At 33.7% G+C, this 17,169-nt stretch overlaps 1 protein-coding gene across 2 annotated transcripts; it reads right to left on the reverse strand.

Annotated features, from left to right (window-relative positions):
- Positions 1–4,349: 4,349 nt before the first annotated feature.
- On the reverse strand, positions 4,350–16,322 carry LOC132722107 (schlafen-like protein 1). Of its 2 annotated transcripts, none has more exons than XM_060706539.1 (7): positions 16,087–16,322; positions 12,932–13,089; positions 12,354–12,506; positions 11,396–11,544; positions 9,490–9,654; positions 8,861–9,004; positions 4,350–5,941 (listed from the first exon to the last, which is right to left on the reverse strand). In XM_060706539.1, exons 1-7 carry the CDS (start codon positions 16,170–16,172, stop codon positions 5,855–5,857), a joined length of 942 nt encoding a protein of 313 aa, XP_060562522.1. In that variant the 5' UTR covers positions 16,173–16,322; the 3' UTR covers positions 4,350–5,854. The 2 variants fall into 2 exon arrangements, with proteins under 2 accessions (XP_060562522.1, XP_060562521.1); XM_060706538.1 differs by having other exon boundaries at positions 9,484–9,654.
- Between the last annotated feature and the right edge of the window lie 847 nt (positions 16,323–17,169).

A 17,169-nucleotide genomic window follows, 5' to 3' on the forward strand; every position in this document is an offset into this window, starting at 1 on the left:
TGAAATCGGGAATTCACGAGGCTGAAATCTGGAATATGTGAAGTTGAAATGCCCCCACCCGACTTTTGTAAAATACTAAAAAATGTTGGCCAATGAATGTGCACATGAGAAGTAATAATGAGGAATAATATGATTGTGATTAAAGGGTGGTAGGATCAACAAGCGAATATATAAATTTCACCAATTTCTTTTATTTTGAAAAGCAAGGAATGTAATTCAACGTCATGGCACTGCATCAAAAGTGTAATGAAAATATTCGATTACAAACAAAGACAGTAAAAATCAAGAACAAAATGAAAATTAAGCAAAAACGAAACAAATTAACAAAATAAAAATATACATATAAGTACATATTTATTAAGTTCTTTGTGTAAATCAATATTTTAAAAACAAGCACATGTAATTCCATCACCACCAAAACACCAACACAAATACTGCATATCTCCCAACACCTAAACCTAGTAAAAGGGGGGTTAGGGGTACATAATACATATTTTTTACATTGAAAGTTTTACCATTGTCCCTCAAAGGACCACGTTTATTTCTTACATCATCTCTGTTTGTTAAATAAATAGTAAATGATTTACAATTGGGCCATTGCGCACCCCCCCCCCCCTAAAAGAAAACAACAACAACATATTGCCCAAAGCGCCCACCTGATGTCATACTGTAAGCTAGTGTTTATTACAAGAATTTGAACAATGTTGGTCACTGTCTAGACAATGTTTCACGCTAAAGTCATTTCTAATTTTTACTCTTACATGGCTGTACATCAAAAACTAGAAAGTGGGTCACTTGATTAGTATTTAGGTCATCTGATATCAAATTGCAATTCTACACCGGAAACTGTGCACATAATCGAAATGTTTCAGCTGTCATAATAAAAACTTTATTTCACAATGGGCATGTTGTGCTTGGCTGAGCAAAACATATATATCCTAGGATGCATAAAATAATGAAATTCTTAAAAATAAAAGGGACTGTGATAGCTCTTGATCCATACATGATGATTTGTTTAACATACTGGACAATATTTATATGGATTATGGTCATTTCATTTAAGTTTCATCTGAAAACAGGGATGAAGAGTGGGTGTCATTAAAGTCTTTTACTCAATATTTAGCTTAAAGGTAGTCATAATGTTACACAGACTGTAACGACTTTTTGAGCAATGTTTATATTTGACAATCCAAAGACAATCCCTGTACATGTATTATAGTTACTTAACTTTTAGCTGGGGAGTTTAAGATGTCGTCTGCAGTTAAATATGATATGGACGACAGACGCCTGGTGAGCTAAATAGCTCACATTAAGCACGTTGTTCTCAGGTGCGCTAAAATTTTACGGTTGAGCTCATTTTCTTAAAACTTACATTACAAACTTAACATTCTTTGGCATGCATTATTTAATTCTTTGGCATCGCATTTCATAAACCTACAGAAGCAAAATGGACATTTATTGCCAAGTACATTTATTAATATAACTTTTAAAATAAATAAGACAAAATGCCTAAGGAGTGTACATGTATAATTAAACTGTGCAAAGTGAGATCATTTGAAAGGTCAATAATTATGATAATATGACTTTTGTAGAGGTAAACATGCAATGTTGGCAAGACTTTGTCTTCATGATTCCATTTGTGTAAAATGCTTCTTTATGTATACCAATTCAGAACAGAAAATTTCCTCTCAGAACAAAACATGAAATGAAGAGACTTTTATTTAATGAAAAATAGAGAGCTAAAAAAATGACTGATAAGGTAATCAATATCTGAAATAGGTCTTTAAGGGATACACATATAAATAAAAATACATTGCATACATGGGAGTAAAATTAGAGAAAAGTGTAAAAAGGCCTTTGTGTAAAGGTGTTCACCAGTAACCAGTAAAACATTTGTGACGACTCTAGAAATTGCTCAAACATTACACTACAGTAAAATGATTTTCTTTCAAAGTAAATAATATTCCACAGTATGTTTAACTTAACTGAACCATTTCAAAGCTTCTTTTTCCTCATTCTTAATGTTATTAGAGAAAATAACTCATCTAGATTGTCAAAAAGGCTTTTTTTATTTTGGGTGTGTGACCTTGTTTTGACCCAAGATATTTGATCATGAGCTAGAAATCATCTAACAACCCTTTCTGATTAATTTCCTTGACAGTTGGGCTGAAAATGTTACCTTTACAGTGTTTACAAGGTTTTTTCATAATTATTTGAACAATTGTCTGACCCCAGATGACCCACACTCGATTTTGAGCAAGAAATCATCAAAACAATCTCTTTGACCAATTTCCATAATATTTAGGCTGAAATGTAACCTCCAGATTGTAAACAAAGATTTTCAATATTTGGGCTTTGTGACCTAGTTTTTTTACCCAAATTAAAATTCTGGAAACAAAGTGATCCCTCGAAAGCATTAATCAAAACAAAATTACAAGAGAATTGCATACTCGGTTTGATTGAGTCTGTACATGAGGGATAATTAATGCATGCAACATCCCTCACGCTCCCTAGCACCGGCTTGAGCGGCACTCAATTCTTCAACACTTAATAATGCTGGCATCAACGATCCTGAAGGACAAGAAAAATATAACAACACTGAAGTGAAGTATTGGGAAACTTTTTACAGCTGCCACACAGCACTTGACACCTGCTGTTGTGAAGTATAAAAATCTGGAAACAAAGTGATCCCTCGAAAGCATTAATCATAACCAAATTACAAGAGAATTGCAGACTTGGTTTGATTGAGTCTATACATGCCATGCTAAATTTTAGACTAGGAATCAATGTATTAACCCTTCTGATAAATGTTCAGGATATTTAGACTGGAAATATAACCTCTACAGTGTTAACATATTTATGTCATAATTGGGCCTTGTGACCTTGATTTTAGCCCCAGATGGCCCATTTTCAATTTTGTGCTATTAATCATCTAAACAACTTTTATGAATAATTACCAGGAGATTTCAACTGACATGTCATTTCTAAAATGCTAAAGGTTTTCCATATTTGGACTGTGTGACCCAGGGTTTGATCCTTAGTGACCTTTTTTCATTTTTTTTACTAGAAAAATTCTCATAACAAACTATCTGAGCGATATCCAGGATAGTTGGACCAAAACAGTAGCCTCTATAGTGTCAGCAAGTTCTTCCATATTTGCGCTGTGTGACCTTGTTTTTGATCCAAGGTGACCCATGTTTGAACTCATTAAAGCAATTACTGGAACAAACATTCTGACAAAGAATAGTGACTCTTGAAAAGATGTGACCATTAGAGTGTCAACAAACTAAATGTGGAACGATGAGAGACGACAAACATTCAAGAAACATAAAAGCTCACCTTAAGCCAGCTCTGGTAAGCTTAAAAACAAGAGGGCCATGATGGCCCTGAAATAGCTCACCTGAATAAAAAAGCTCTTCATGAACAAGAATAATTTTGACCCCATGGCTTTGAACAGACTTGGTAAACTCAAATTAGAAAATGTTTCATGATAAATATCTAAGCTCTAGCTCTTTTTTTTTAAAGAAGTTTTTTTAAGTTTTTAATTTATACATATTAGGAAAACCAATGAATCCCCAGGGCGGGCCAATTTTGACCCCAAGGAATTTAATTTTCTATCAAACTTGGTAAACACTCACTAGAACATGCACAGTATCTAAGCTCTAGCTCTTTCAGTCTTTTAAGAGATGATTTTTTATCTTTTTTCAGTTTTTACTTTATAAATATAATGAAAATTAATAAGCCCCCCCCCCCCCGGGAAGGCAAAATTTTGACCCAAGGGCTTTTATTTGAACAAACTTGGTAGACACTCACTAGAAGATGTTTCAAGCCAAATATCTAAGCTCTAGCTCTTTGAGATTTTTAAAAGAAGATTTTTTAAGTTTTTTTCTTTTGGTTGTCATGCCAACCAAAGTTCTGCATGTAATTAAATTCTTTGATTAATTTTAAAGGTGACCACCAAAGGAACATTGCTATGAAGTTTGGATTAAATTGGCTTAGTGGTTTATGAGGAGATGCCATTTAAAGTAAAAGTTAACAAACGAACGAATGGACGCCAGATGAAAAGCGATCACATAAGCTCACCTTGTCACTTTGTGACAGGTGAGCTAAAAATGAAATTGCTAGGAAAAAGTGTTGGAAAGTTGAACAAAGTTTTGACACATCTGAACACAGAAAATACTGAACCCTGGAAAAACTACAGAATGTTTAGGAAAAGAAACGACAGAAAAAGGTGATAACAAGCTCCCTCAAAACAATGATGAGCTTTATAATAACTGCTGTGTTTGACCTATAAATATTGTCTGTACTTGATACGCAAAGTATTCAAATCTGATCATGGAATAAATATTACAGTTGTCTACACTTATTTATAACAAGAAAACAATCAATAAATCATATTTAAAATCATATAAAATAACAGAAAGCTTAAAAAATGTAAAAATAAAACAAAATACAAAAAAACACAACCAAGAGAGCTGCTTTTTTTTTCAAAAACAAATTTCTCTCTTTACAAGTGCATGTATAAAGAAGAAACAAATAATCTACCTATTAGAAAGCCACTTCTAATGGAAAACAATTTTCCCTCTTTACAATTGAATTAAAAAATATATAAAAGAAGATATTCTATCATTATAATTATAATAAAAGTGATCAAAAACTTTCCCTTTGTCCAAGTTAAATTTTTGCTTACTTTTTAAATTAAATGTAACACGCCTCCAGATTCATGCTAACTTTCATGAAAATTTTGAAAATGTGTTTAAAAGTAGTATTTTGTGAGCGCAATTTGCAAATTATCGATGGCACTAACAGCCCGCGTAAATTATGAAAAAGAGGACAAAATATGCAAAAATTGCCCTTACTTCGTTAGTAACGCAGTAGAAATATAACTATAAATACTGAAAAATCAGTCATTAATCGCACATAACATGTAAATAATTACTTTAATCTTGAATATTTCTACTTTTCCTAAAAACTTAGAACATTTTTCTCAAAAATGTTTTTATTGAAATATTTTCGCTCATCTGGAGGCATGCAGCTTTAAGGGACATTACACATGGCTTACAATCTTGCAATATGGTCAAAACTAATGTAACACTTAGCCATTTAAAGTACAAAATAAAAGTAAATTTGGTTTAAAACTCCATGCCTTTTGGGAATTTTACTAAAGTCCTCATAAATTAAATGGAATGTATTGCAAAATACTGATATAAGATTCTTTATTATTATCTGTTCTAAAGGTACACTGAATGTATAGAACACATTTTGAATATCCCTGTGAAGCAGAAAATAAAGCAAAAATAACAGAAACTTACAGTATTGAATTTTATAAAGATTTTTGACAGGTTATATGGCCCTTTTATTAACGGTTGTTTGGAAATATCACCCAAGCCACTAGGGGAGGGTTATATTGCAAACAACCATTTATTTACTGTCATATAACCTGTCAAAATATGTATCACAAATTTACAAGGACCATCAGTGATGACATGTGTCGCCTCATGAAAGCCAATCGCATGTTGCAGCTAATGTGTAGCAGGAGACCCAAAAGCCATTAACAGGGCAAAACTAGACTTGGTATAAATCATTCCTATAAAGTTTGGAAGAAATTGCACCAGAAGTTTCTGAGCAGAAGTTTGGACAAGTTTTGTGATGGACGGACAGATGGACAGAAAGACGACAGAGAAGTGATCCCTATGTATTGCCACTACTCCGTAGAGGCAACACAATAATACTGCAAACTTCCTTTTTACAGAAAAAAAGAATATTTCTTCATAAATTCACAGCAGCCGTGTATATAAAACTATGATATCAACTTCACAATTATCCAATGAAAAGTGGAGTTTTTATATTCCTGTCAGGATATGACACAGATTTTTGATTTCTGCTGCTTTTGAAGCATATCTTCCAGTCTGCCCAATGTTTTGATGACTTCAGAATTGCCCTGAAAATAGAAAAGATTACAAATACAAGAGAACCAAGATAACCCTAGATCGCTCTTCTGACTCATCTAACTTATCCCAGCAATTACCTAGACAAGCATTCTGACCAAGTTTCATGACAGGTGAGTCAAAAATGTGTCAACAAGGATTTTCCATATTTGAGCAGTGTGACCTAGTTTTTGACCCCAGATGACCCATATTCAAACTTGACCTAGAAATCATCAAAACAAACTTTCAGACCAATTTCCAGGATATTTGGATCAAAACAGTAGCCACTAGAGTGTTAACAAGATTTTTTTTAGTTCCTGTTTTAGTTCCTGTGACCTAGTTTTTCGATCTCATGCAAGCAATTACCTAGATAAGCATCCTGACAAAGTTTGATGATGATTGAGGCAAAAATGTGACGCTAGAGTGTTAACGAGGAAATGTGGACGGATGACTGACATTTAATAATCCTAAAAGCTCGCCCTGTGCTAGCTTAGGTGAGCTAAAAATGGTGCATGTGTTATTTACAATAAAACTAGAACTCCGCAAGTCGGATGTGTTGCCTTGTGAACAATATAGTTTAGGAGAAATGGCCAGGACAAAAATGAAATAAGAAAATTAACAAAGGGCAATAACTCAAAAAATATGAAGTGCAGAGCAGCAATTTCTGTGCACTGTACTACTTATCAATAAAAACTATCATCCTATGAAGTTTCAAGTCCATAGCTTTTATAATTTATGAGAAATGGCCTGGACAAAAATAAAGTATGAAAATTAACAAAGGGCAATAACTAAACAAGAGGGCCATGATGGCCCTGAGGTCGCTCACCTGTATATAGGCCCCCCCAACCCCCCCCCCAACGTTGCAGGGCCAATTTAACCCAAGGGCTTTTATTTGCACAAACTTAGTAGACACCCATAAGAAGATGTTTCATGCTAAACATCTAAGCTCTAGCTCATTGGGCTTTTTAAAAGAAGATTTTTTTTAAGTTTTTACTATACACATATAGTTAAAAACAATGACACCCCTGGGGCCGGGCCAGTTTTGACCCCAGGGCTTTTATTTGAACAAACTTTGTAGACACTTACTAGAAGATGTTTCATGCTTAATATCTAAACTCTAGCTATTTGGTTTTTTTTCAAAGAAGATTTAAAGTTTTTGCTAAACACATATAAAGAAAATCAATGACCCCCCTGGGGCGGGGCCAATTTTGACCCCTGGGCTTGTATTTGAACAAACTTGGTAGACACCTATTAGAACATGTTTGATGCTCAATATCTTAGCCATAGCTCTTTGAGTTCTTTAAAAGAAGATTTTTTAAGTTTTTACTATATGCATATAGGGAAAATCAATGACCCCCGGGGCGGGGCCAATTTTCACCCCAGGGCTTTTATTTGAACAAACTTGGTAGACACCCATTAGAACATGTTTCATGCTAAATATCTTAGCTCTAGCTCTTTTGGGTTCTTTAAAAGAAGATTTTTTAAGTTTTTACTTTATGCATATAGGGAAAATCAATGACCCCCCGGGGCGGGGCCAATTTTGACCCCAGGGCTTGTATTTGAACAAATTTGGTAGACACTCACTAGAAGATGTTTCATGCCAAAAATCTAAGCTCTAGCTCTTTGAGTTCTTTAAAAGAAGATTTTTTAAGTTTTTACTATATGCATATAGGGAAAATCAATGACCCCCGGGGCGGGGCCAATTTTCACCCCATGGCTTTTATTTGAACAAACATGGTAGACACTCACTAGAAGATGTTTCATGCCAAATATCTAAGCTCTAGCTCTTATGGTTTTTTAAAAGAAGATATTTAAAGTTTTTTCTTTCCGTTGCCATGGCAACCAGAGTTTTGCATGGAATTAAATTCTTGAACAATTTTTAAAGGTGACCACCAAAGGAACATTCCTGTGAAGTTTGGATGAAATTGGCTTAGTGGTTTATGAGGAGATGTCATTTAAAGTAAAAGTTTACGGATGGACGGACGGACGGACGATGGACGGATGCCGGACGAAAAGCTATCACAAAAGCTCACCCTGTCACTTTGTGACAGGTGAGCTAAAAATAAGAAATGCAGAGTACGGGTTTTGCGCACTGCACTTCTTCTTAATGAGATCTGTCATCTTATGAAGTTTCAAGTCCATAGCTTCTATACTTTGAAGAAATGGCCCAGACAATAATAAAGTATGAAAATTTACAAAAGGCAATAACTCAAAAAAAAGAAGTGCAGAGTACCGGTTCTTGTGCACTGCACTTCTCCTTAATGAGATCTATCATCCTATCAAGTCCATAGCTTTTATACATAAGGAGAAATTGCCCGGACAAAAATAAAGTATGAAAATTAACAAAGGGCAATAACTCAAAAATTAAGAAAAGCAGAGTACCGGTTCTTATGCACTGCACTTTGGGTCTTTATAAGAAGCATGCATACCAAGTTTGAAGTCAATCCGACTTATAATGACTGACTTATGCTCCGGACAACCTTAAGGGGGGGGGGACGACGTAATGACGCCGCCGACAAAAGTAACCCCATTATGTCGCCTTTTTCAAGGCGACACAAAAATATCACTTAAAAGGAAAGGATATGATAAGTAATCCATGGGTTACTGGTTAGGTCCTCAGTTAAGGCAACATTTCTCCGAAATAATTGTTCTAAGACATTACTTCTACTGAGTATTTGTCTCTCACCCCCCATTAAGAAATCATGTTAGATTTCTGGTCCATCACTTGCTGAAAGGATTGTACTTACAGGTAAGGTTATTACAGGTAAACTGGTTAGTAATATTACCTAAAAGATATGTCCATTTGGTTCAAATCAACATAAAAACCAGCAACACAGACAGAAAAGTTTACCCGATACAACTTAATCTAACTAGTAATTCAGAAATCCAATTTTTATTATGTCAAATTTGACCTTTATTTCTGTATTACTTACTTCTGCTCCATTTGCTCCATTTTGTTCTTCATTTACATGGGTGAATACTGAAGCTGTTTCTTCCATCTTTCTGATTGCTTCATTTTTCTTTTCTAATTCTTCTTCAAGTTCTCTTATTTTCTGGTCCTTATTCCTTAGATCCTCCTTGGAAAGAAATATCAAACTTGCCAAATTATGGGTTCATTATCATTTTTGCTATATTATATATGAACATAATGTTAATATTTGAAAATAATTCTTAAAGGCCATATGGCTTGCTAATTGCTATTACAGTGTAACTTTTTTTTATTTCATTTATTCTCATATGTCAGTAATAAACTCTACTTGATTAAACATTTCACTTCTACAAATCTTGCCCCTGACCACTTTGGTTAGAAATCCTGACAGGGATCATTTTATAAGAGGGAGCTATCCACGTAGCTTACAGAATGTAGGAGGTTCTACTCATGTGCCTGTTTGTGACTTAAACAATGCATCGAAGGGCACCTTAGATCTTCCTCCACCAATAAAGCTGGAAAATCGCTACGTGACCTACACTGTGTTGGTGCGGTGTAAAACTCAACAAAAAAACAACAACAAACAAACAAAAACAAAAAAACTTCACATTATTTTTATTGACTTACATGCACCTCATTTTCTTGATTTGAAGCTAACTGCTGGGCAGCTGCATTTTTCTGCTCTAATTTCTCATTCAGCTGCCTTATTTCACTTTCTTTATTTTGAAGATCTTTCACATAATTTTGTTCATTCTTCTTCAATTTGTCAATTTCTGGTTGATATCTCTGTTGAAATTTCTGAAACAAAGTTAAACCAAAGATATTTAAGTACAGCAAAGAAATAAACTTGAATTGAGAGAAACTTTAAACTAATGAAAAACAAAAACAAATCCATTTCACAGAAATCAAGAAAATGAAACAAAGCCAAAATTAAACTTAAGCATTAACTGTTTACAAATTTGAATGCCATATAATAAAAGCTGCATAGTAAAACTGCCAGAAGTTTGAGGTAAAATAGAGACAAGAGAGTGACGGTTGTCCTAATATTGCTCACCTAATTATAAAGGCTCTTAATGACAAGGAACAATTATCATAACACAAATAATTGTAAACTATAAATTAACAGCAAATATAAAGTCTGCATCTTAATCTGATAATTATCACAAAGCTCATATCTGCATCTAAAATAGTGCACACTTAAGTTGCTATTGCTATGGAAGTCACTGGTTGCTATGGAAAGTCAATAATTGCCTTGAATGCAGAAAGTCAGTTGCTTTGTAAGTCACTGCTTGTTTGTAAGTCATATGTTGCTATGGAAAGTAAATGGTTGCTATGAAAGTCAATAGTTGCTATGAAAGTTATTGTTTGCAATTAAAAATCAAAAGGTGCTATGGAAGACAATGCTTGTTATGGACATCCCTTTTTGCTGCCGAAAGTCAATGGTTGCTATGAAAGTCACTGAACTGTTTGTTATGGATGTCAGTGGTTTTTATGGAAAGTCAATAATAATGTTATGGAAGAGTTGCTTTGAAAATCATTGATTGCTTAGGAAAGTCAATGGTTGCTATGGAAGGGACTGGTTGCAATTGAAAGTCAATCATTGCTATGAAGTGACTGGCTGCAAAGGAAAGACAATGTTTTTTTTTGTAGAAGGCACTGGTTACTAAGGAAAGTTAATGTTTTTATAGAAGTCACTGGTTGCTAATGTTAGTCACTGGTTGCTAAGGTGTCATTGACAGCTATGGATGTCACTGGCTGCTTAGGAAAGGCAATGATTGCTATGGAAGTCACTGGATGCTATGAAAAGTCAATGGCTGCTATGGAACTCATAAGTAGATATAGTTAAAAAGGAAAATCCATGAACCCTGCCCCATTCTAGGTCAGGAGCCCTTTGGACTATAATGCTAACAAATTTCAAATGTGAAAATGTTGGTGCTAGAGTTTTGAACCTTGTCACATAAAATGGGGATGTTAATAAGGTACATATATTTAAAGTATGACGTTTTATCAATTAAGAAATAAATAAGGAACAGTAAAAAATAGTATTTTTTGAGGAAAATTCTAAGTTCAAGGGGACATAAATCTGAAAATATTGGTGCTAGAGTAATGAACCTTGTCACATAAGATGGGGATGATGATAAGGTACATATATTTGAAGTATGAGGTTGATCCCTTAGGAAATAAAGAAGTAAGAGTAAAAAATAGTATTTTTTAAGGAAAATTCTAAGTTCAAGGGGAGATAAATCTGAAAATATTGGTGCTAGAGTAATAAACCTTCACATAAGATGTGATTGATGATAAGGAACATATATTTGAAGTTTGAAATAATTGATACTTTAAGAAATGACAAAGTTATAGTGAATAATATTTTACTGCACCAAAACTTTAATCTGGACGCGGACGAGTAGGACAGCTCTCCATATACTTCGTATAGTCAAGCTTAAAACTTAACCAAAGTGTGATGCCACCACCGATGCCTTGGTGAGTATAATAGCTCTCCTTATTTTTCAAATAGTCAAGCTTAAAACATAATGCATACCCTTCTACTCCATTCTTGTATAGCAGCGCCTTTTAGTACCTGTATACTGCCATCACATCGCATGAATACACCTTGTTTATTTTGGTACAGAACATCTTTTTTGTCAATAACTTCACCATTTACAATAATCTCTATCACCTTTAAATTTCCTGTAGAAAAAAAATCAAGTTAATTTCATTAAATTCATAGTCACAATCATAAGATAATTTTTAAATTTATTAAGTTATGAGTAATAACTAAAGTAGATAATATTTTTTTTTTCTTTCATTTTGTTTTCCTTGCTGGTTAGACTCAGGTACTGTCATTTCTTTTCATGTAAAACATTATGATATTAAGAGGTTGAAAAACAAACAACACAAAAGCCAGTTAAACCGGGTGATGTTCACCAAGTAGGTTTTGGACACAAAAAAGTATACCTCTTGAAGTGTCAGAGTTATGTTCCTGACAAAGTTCAAAGTGTAAAAATGAACAAAGGGCAATAACTCAAAAATTAAGCAAGGCAGAGTTACATGTAAGGTTCTTTTGCACTGTGCTTCTGTGTAATTTGATCAATCTACCTACAAACCTCTTACGGTTATAGAGCTATGTCTCGGACAATGTTCAAAGTGTAAATATGAACAAAGGGCAATAACTCCAAAATTAGGCAATAAGAGTTATGGTTCTTTATCACTGCACTTCCACCCAATGAGATCTATCTACCTACAAAGTTTCATGTTGATATCTCTTATACTTTTAGAGTTATTAGAGTTTATATCCCGGACAAAGTTCAAAGTGTAAAAATAAACAAAGGGCAATAATTCCAAAATTAGGCAAGGCAGAGTTAGTTACGGTTCTTGTGCACTGTTCTATCTACCTAAAAAGTTTCATGTTGATACCTCTTGTTGTTTCAAAGTTATGAAAATAATTTAACAAATTACAAGGTCACTAGGCAAAAAATTAATAACTATTGATACCTTACCCATCTGATGACCATCTTCATTAATGACTGGCACAAATCTAACGCTATAATCTTGAGGGAATATTTGTGGCTCGAGGTCTTTCACTGCTTCGTCAACCTCGCGACGTACAAGATCTTCATCTCGGTGACTGCAGTCATAGCCAGTGACAATACCTGTAGAAAAAAAACTTAAGTACAGTAAAACCCTGTCATGATACCACAATAACAAAACAATAAATCACTGTCACATTTTTATCTCAAAAACTATAAAGTAAAACCTCAATGAAAATATTGTAAAAACCCTGTAACTGGTAATTTACACATAAACCCTCTTACATTTTTCTTATAAGTTGATTTTTTACTGACAAAAATCCAGACCTTCATGTGATGTTTTATGCATATTATAGCCAAAGTCTTAGTCATAACTCCCTTAACCCAAACCAAGCACCCTCCCTGCCCCATGATGCCACTCCATTTCCTGGATCTGCATGTCATGATACATATGTAATCAAATGAAAAAATTTTTTTCAGGCAAACTCTGTCATAGAAAGGCCATTTTAATTGTTAAAGAACTAAACTGTTATGTCATATGTATTTACCATCATCATTGACTCCTATCAAGAGTTTCCCATTTTGTTGGCTGTTGACAAATCCACAGACATATTTTGCTACATTTTCCCGAAATCCATGCCTTATAAAACCAGGACCATTTTTATACTCTGTGCATCTATTTTCTGAACCTAAGTGTTCATTAATGCTAAAAAAGTAAAGAAATTGTTGACAATTTAAAAATATTAAACATCTTTTTTTAACTTTTTTAAAGACAAACTATTATAACTCAACATTAATTAAAAATGGGTACTAAATGCTAGAGAGAATTAATTTAAAAGCATTTTGTATTTCTATTTAATAATATAAAGCATTTATTATAAAAGTGTCTGATTATATTTCAATTAAAATAAGAATTTGAGTTTAAGACAAAAGTTTAATGACTCTCTATGCTTAGTTTATTATTTCACCAAAAACAGCTGGTTAACTTTATCCAGGTAAAATATGATAAACAAGATCTACAAGGAAAACCTGTGACACAATCACTTTTATAAAACAGGATCACTTAATTAAAATGTTTTTATTTTGCTCTGAGTGCTATATTTAGATAAATCACTAACATAAATATAACTTACTCAATAAAATAAAGTGCAATGATTTGCACAGATTTTATCCCCATTTTACTTTTACATATTTTTTCAGATTTCATAACAGAAAAACACTGAAATATCATTTTAAAAAATGTGACACTTTCTGAAGTTATGGCCAAAAACTGGCGGTACAATATGGAAAATCTACCTTGAGAGTTACCGGTATGTGAACTGCTTATGGTGGTAATTTATTACAGTAACTATTGTATGTTATAGGACATCCACACAAGTTAAAGATCAGATATGACATGGGTTCCTGACCATGAGGGGGCTATAATAGAAACTGACCTGCTTGCAGCTCTTAAACTGGATAATGTAGTTGTAATGTAATGTAAAATGCTTAAAATAAATTTAAAATGTTCATTTTATATTTATATATTTTTCTTGTCATTCTTTGAGTTTTATTCTCCTATTATTTTCTATTAGGCAATGGCTAGCTGCACAGGCCTATAATTTTTATGGCTTAATATAGCCAAAGTTCTAGCTGTACTTGAGTCACGTACGCCTAGCCTATATGCACTGTTGATGCTTAAGCTGTACAACATTTTTAAAATAAATAACCTAAACGGCTAAAAGAATAATAAATATGCAAACATGTTTTTCAAAAAGAAGATTTTATTGAATATTATAAAAACTTTATCAATTACAGTAGATCTATTAATTTTGAGCATTTGATGATCAAAAGTAATTTTTTTCTTTTAAAAATACAAATGAAAATAAACATAAGTAAATCATTTCTATGGACAATATACATGTAATACATTTGCAAAAAAAAATCATCTCTAACGCTTTTAGCAGGCTTTTAAAATTTCAAGCTCAATTGTTTGCTTACCATTTAGTTTAGTTTATACAAATTTCTTTTAGTTTGATTTTGTTGGAAGCTATAAGCTGATTGAAACACTCTCAAATTTGTTCCTCAGGAACCAACAGTTGTACTAAGCAGTGAATGTAAAGTTTCTTGCTCAAGGAAACAATGTCTTGCTCCTGACAGGGTTTGAACCAAGGGGGTCAGTAATCATTAGATAACTAGTCTGACAGGTTAACCAGTCAGTCACAATACCATTTAAAGTTCTAGTTTGTCAGAGGCAGGGCTACTGTTTTCACGATTGCATAAGATTGCTATCGGGTCTATTTCCAAGGTAGTTATGACAAAGTATTTTACTAATTATAACATGTAAATATTTAGAATGTACGTACTTCTGCTCAAGAAAAGCTTTAATTTTTAATTTAGGTGAATTTTCATAATTTCTGGATCTAAATCTAGGTGGCGCAATAGCTCATTTGGTTAGGCTGTTGGTCCAACTAATTAGACTTGTCAAAGAGACACCGAGATACTTTTGGATGGGCGCTGTCTTTTTCCCGTAAAGGTTTGACAGTAAAAAAGAAAAATGTAAAATGGGTCAAACCGTTTACGCCAAATTAATGCTAAAGGCTATCTGGCTGTCACTCCTGAGGTCCCAGGTTCCATCCTCAGGGTAACTCCCTTGTGATTTTTCAGAGATACTTTCAGTGTTTCCCACCTACAGCTGTAACTAGAGGTTTACTGGTAAGAAATCCATGTAATCCTTGCATGTATCAGTGCTATCAGGGCATTTTTTGTCAAAATTGTGAAGGGGCATGGGCATGTTCATTTTGTGAAAAAAAGCGCGATGCGTCATGAAATTGTGAAAAAAAACCTGAAAATTGAAAACAGTAATGCATTTTTTTTCAGACTTGAATTGACTTCTATTTTGTTTTATTGGCATGCTATTTCAAAGTTTAAGGTGTCTTTCTATACACTGGGCATGTAAAAATACCAAGGGGTCTATTCAATAAGAGCTAGGGACTGGTTCCCGATTTCCTTGTATCTCATATATATAGCTTTCTCTTTAGTGACTAGTCTATAGTCATGTCTATGTCGCCGTGAGGGGTTTGACATTAATGGCAGATTGATAGATAGATACCTTGCCATAATATAAATGGCTGAACATCATACATAAAATTAGTAAAAATATATACATGTAGATGTGTGCATTTTTTTTATTATTGAAAAAATGTTGTTCATGTACAACTAGCATATACAGTACAGTGTATAATATAGCCTAGCTGTACTTGACTCATGTAAGGCTAGAACTTTTGGCTAGCAGTACAGGCCCGTAGCCGTCGGACTATCCACTTCCTTTCTATCATTTGTCTGTTTTCATGTATCTGTTTTTTATTGTTTCACACAGAATGATCTATTATAAATAAAATCACCAGTCATATAAATTTCTATAGTTTTTTGACATATATATTTTATACATAATTTGAGCCGCGTCATGACAAAACCAACGTAATGCGATTGCGACCAGCATGGAATCCAGACCAGCCTGCGCATCCACGCAGTCTGATCAGGAGCCATGCTGTTCGCTTACAGACACTAGTATAACAAATTAAGTAAAGAAACTTATAGTGAACAGCATGGATCCTGATCAGACTGCGCGGATGCACAGGCTGGTCTGGATCTATGCTGATCGCAAACACATTATGTTTTTAAAAATGTTTTTTTTTCACACCATTTATCATTTTATGCTTACCTGTAACAGTCTCGTAATTGTTGCTGTGTCATTATGTGAGTCCCATTTGAAGCTTGATTCCATTTACGTCCTTTTCTGCGTCCCATTACATAACAAACATCCACCCTTTAAATCCTTAAAAGAGAACAATAAAGCGTTCATAGTTTAATGTCACTTTCAACTTTCATTTTCGATTTTTCAGCCATATTTGCTGTCAATGTAAACAACGATGACTGGTCACCGGCAATTTTCTGGTTCCCTCTACTGACACAATCATTTCGGACTACCAACGTTTCGGACCAAGAGGTGACTTCGTCCCATATTTTAAATGAATTAAACTTTGTGTTTCCTGTTCACGTTGTTATGCAGGTTTTAATGGCTTAAGCTTATTTCATGATAATAAATTTGAAGAAACTCAAAACTCGATTTCTATTCAAATTGCCGAACTAATTATCAATTTGCTCATGTACATGTACCTTACGGTATATAAGTAGATTTTTTAAAAAAAATATAACAGTTACTGTTATTTATAAAGCACGTACAGTCTTATTTTCTGATTGAATCAATTCTAAGAAATTAAAAAGGCCTTATTTAATTGGCTTATAATCTGCACGGATTTATATTACAATATAAATCCGTGATAATCTGGTACAATGTAATAGTGACATATAAGCTAGAGAAATATAAAACTTTCGATTACATGCGTATGTGCACCAATACAAGAAATATCACGTGATTGCAAATATGGTCCGACTCCACAGTGCGTTACCAACATTGGTGTCCACTTTTGACCCAAAAGTGCGTTAATGAGGTACATATGCATGTTTAACATCAGACAAACGACCGCACTTTGGGGTCATAAATCCTGAGATCTAAATAAGACATTTCAGTAAAAAAATGTGCCTGATAAAATGCTGAAAGGGCCATTAATTTATCTTATCTAAATGTAACATCTATGAAACTTGACTAGGTGTACAGTACAGCCAGTAAAACTATTTTAGTACGGGAACATCATAAAAATGTAAAGTTCTCATTGAGGGGTCTAGAGGGGGTGGTAGGGTGTCGATCACCCCGAGATTATAAAATTAACGTTTTAAAGGCCCA

The sequence above is a fragment of the Ruditapes philippinarum genome, unplaced genomic scaffold (assembly GCF_026571515.1).
Source record: "Ruditapes philippinarum isolate M1 unplaced genomic scaffold, ASM2657151v2 ctg1514_1_1_1_1, whole genome shotgun sequence".
NCBI classification, from domain to species: Eukaryota; Metazoa; Mollusca; class Bivalvia; order Venerida; family Veneridae; genus Ruditapes; species Ruditapes philippinarum.

Excerpts from the sequence above, each read along its gene's own strand:
- LOC132722107 (XM_060706538.1), bottom strand. The coding sequence starts at position 16,172 with ATGGGACGCAGAAAAGGACGTAAATGGAATCAAGCTTCAAATGGGACT. Across the intron at positions 13,090-16,086 it reads CAATTACGAGACTGTTACAG|CATTAATGAACACTTAGGTT; the intron begins GTAAGCATAAAA and ends TTACTTTTTTAG. Across the intron at positions 9,655-11,395 it reads TACAAGAATGGAGTAGAAGG|AAATTTCAACAGAGATATCA; the intron begins GTATGCATTATG and ends ACTTTGTTTCAG.